The sequence below is a fragment of the Fragaria vesca genome, linkage group LG3, assembly GCF_000184155.1.
Source record: "Fragaria vesca subsp. vesca linkage group LG3, FraVesHawaii_1.0, whole genome shotgun sequence".
NCBI lineage: Eukaryota > Viridiplantae > Streptophyta > Magnoliopsida > Rosales > Rosaceae > Fragaria > Fragaria vesca.
In genome coordinates, this window is record NC_020493.1 from 13225621 (window position 1) to 13228328 (window position 2708).

At 42.2% G+C, this 2708-nt stretch overlaps 1 protein-coding gene across 1 annotated transcript; it reads right to left on the reverse strand.

Annotated features, from left to right (window-relative positions):
- Nucleotides 1-1999: 1999 nt before the first annotated feature.
- On the reverse strand, nucleotides 2000-2371 carry LOC101309435 (cysteine desulfurase 1, mitochondrial-like). Its single transcript, XM_004295729.1, has one exon. It carries the CDS (start codon nucleotides 2369-2371, stop codon nucleotides 2000-2002), a length of 372 nt encoding a protein of 123 aa, XP_004295777.1.
- Between the last annotated feature and the right edge of the window lie 337 nt (nucleotides 2372-2708).

A 2708-nucleotide genomic window follows, 5' to 3' on the forward strand; every position in this document is an offset into this window, starting at 1 on the left:
ACCGTCAGATATGATCATTATGACGAAAGATGTCTATGGTAAAAAATTCAACTGGATCCGACAACGTTAAGGACTCGATCGAAACGGTGAACCATAATCCATCGTCACTTATCACACGAAAACGCTCATATCTCCCTCTATATTACGTAGTTTGGTCAAATCTTCCACACAAAAAACTCTCACGTAGATGAGACGCAACTGCCCATATAAAAATTTTGAGACATTTACCTTCTGATGATAGGGCTCCCCCATAGGGAATAATAACGGTAAATAGTAGACATGTTGTGATTCCGATGACAAAAGTTTACAAACCAAAATTGGACCGTCAGATATGATCATTATGACGAAAGATGTCTATGGTAAAAAATTCAACTGGATTCGACAACGTTAAGGGCTCGATCCAAACGGTCAACTCTAATCAAAAATAAGAAAACTGCATTTTGAAGCCCTAAACGGACTCGGATGGCCAAAAAGGCCTATACATCATGGCATTAGCAATGAGTTTGACTCGTAGCGCCGTTACGCTTCCGGAAAGGTATCACAATAGTCAATCAGACACCAAATGCCAAATCTGCAGCATAGTGAATAATAAGAGTAAATTGCATTGACCGCAACTATCGGCACCGAGACTTTACCGGAATACCGTGATTTTTCAACCGTAGACGTATTTCACCATTATGGTCATATCTTATTTCACGACTTTTTTGTGTTTGAAGGTTCTACGTATAGTTTTTTTTTTCCAGATGAGTTGTTGTCCAGATCTGCAAATATAAGGCACTTTAGCCGACGAAATTATATTTTTCGTCGGCTTAACTTTTTAAAATTTCGTCGGCTAAAGTTTAAAAATTTCGTCGGCTAAACTTTTAAAAATTTCGTCGGCTAAAGTTCACAGACTATAGCCGACGAAAAAAATTATTTAACCGACAAAATATTAATTTCGTCGGCTAAAGTTGACCATACCCGACGAAAATTTTGAATTAGCCGACGAAGGAAAATTTCGTCAGCTAAAGTCCACTTTAGCCGACGAAAAAAAAATTCGTCGGCCTGGTTTTTTTATTTTCGTCGGCTAAAGCCTTTCTTCTAGTAGTGTAACCTAAGACGACGAAACATAAATTTGTCGGTTAGGTGAAGGATATAATGCGACAAAAATGTTTGTCACTCAAGAGTCAAAGGTCCGTCGCTTTAGTCTAAAACTAAAGCGACGAACTGCAAATTCGTCGGTTAGGTTAAGAATATTATGCGACAAACGTATTCGTCACTTAAGTGTTAACATTTTCGTCGCTACATAAATAATTTGCGACAAAACCCTTGTTGTCGCTTTAGTAGAATCTGTGGCGACGAATGTTAGGCGACAAAAATATTTCGTCGCCCCAGAAAACTGTAGCGACGAAAAATATATCTCCAGCAACGATATTTGTTTTCATCGCTTAGGAATTGCTTAAGCGACAAAATGTGAAAGTACCCGTCGCTTAAGCCTTTTTTTTTTACTAGTGCCCTAATAACCAGTTACTGACCCCCTAATAATCAGTTACTGACTCCCAATAATCAGTTATTGACCCCCAATAATCAGTTACTGACCCCAAATAATCGGTTACTGACCCCCAATAATCGGTTACTGACTCCTAATAATTGGTTACTGACCCCCAATAATTGGTTACTTACCCTTAATAATCATGTTACTAACCCTTATTAATCAGTTACTGACTCCCAATGATCAGTTACTGACCCGCAATAATCAACTACTAGACCTAAAACACCATCTTCACCTATCTTGCCCACATTCCTTACCAACAAAATGAAACAACAGCGGGTAAATATTAGAAAAGAAAAATACTGTGTCTGCAAAATTTAGTGATATAGAGTTACTAAGGAGAGTTGTCAAAGGCGTTTACAAACAAGGATAGCGAACTGAACCTTGAATTCTCCATCTCCACTCCATAAGACGCAGCTCACCAGTACACATGTATTATGTATACTAACTGCTCCACTACACAACCCCTCAATGCTGCGACCAGTGAATATGCTTGATATTAATCCCTTCCTTCACCATCTCATAAAGCGGACTCATCTCCCTCAGCTTCTTCACCTGCTCCACCGTAAGCTTCACGACCCTGTCAATCTCCTCCTCAGTCGTAAACCTCCCAATCCCAAACCTAATCAAAGTATGCGCCATGTCCTCATCCACCCCCAACGCCCTCAACACATACGACGGCTCCAAACTCGCACTAGTACAAGCACTCCCACTCGACACCGCCACCTCCTTCCACCCCATCAGCAAGCTCCTCCCCCCCCCCTCCACATACGCAAACGACAAATGATAATCTAATGTGGTTGTGGTGACGAGACGGAGATCGGCAAGCTCGGCTCGCATCGCTTTGTGGAAACAAACCAGCAACAGATTCAGCAATTGCGTGAGTGGCACTCGGCACGACTCCAACGCCTTTGGTTTTGCAGATCGGAGATCGGAGCTCGGTTGCTTGGAGATTGGATCTTCTCCTTCAGGCTCAAGCAAATCGACTCGCCGGCAAAGGCGCGTTGGACCGAGATGACATGAAGATGCTTGGAGTTGGAGATCGGAGCTCCTCCTCGTGGCTTGCCGGCGACGACGCACTGCTCTGAGTGACGGTGTAGATATCGAGAGAGAGAGAGAGAGAGAGAGAGAGAGAGAGAGAGAGAGAGAGAGAGAGAGAGTAGTAGTAGTTAGTTAG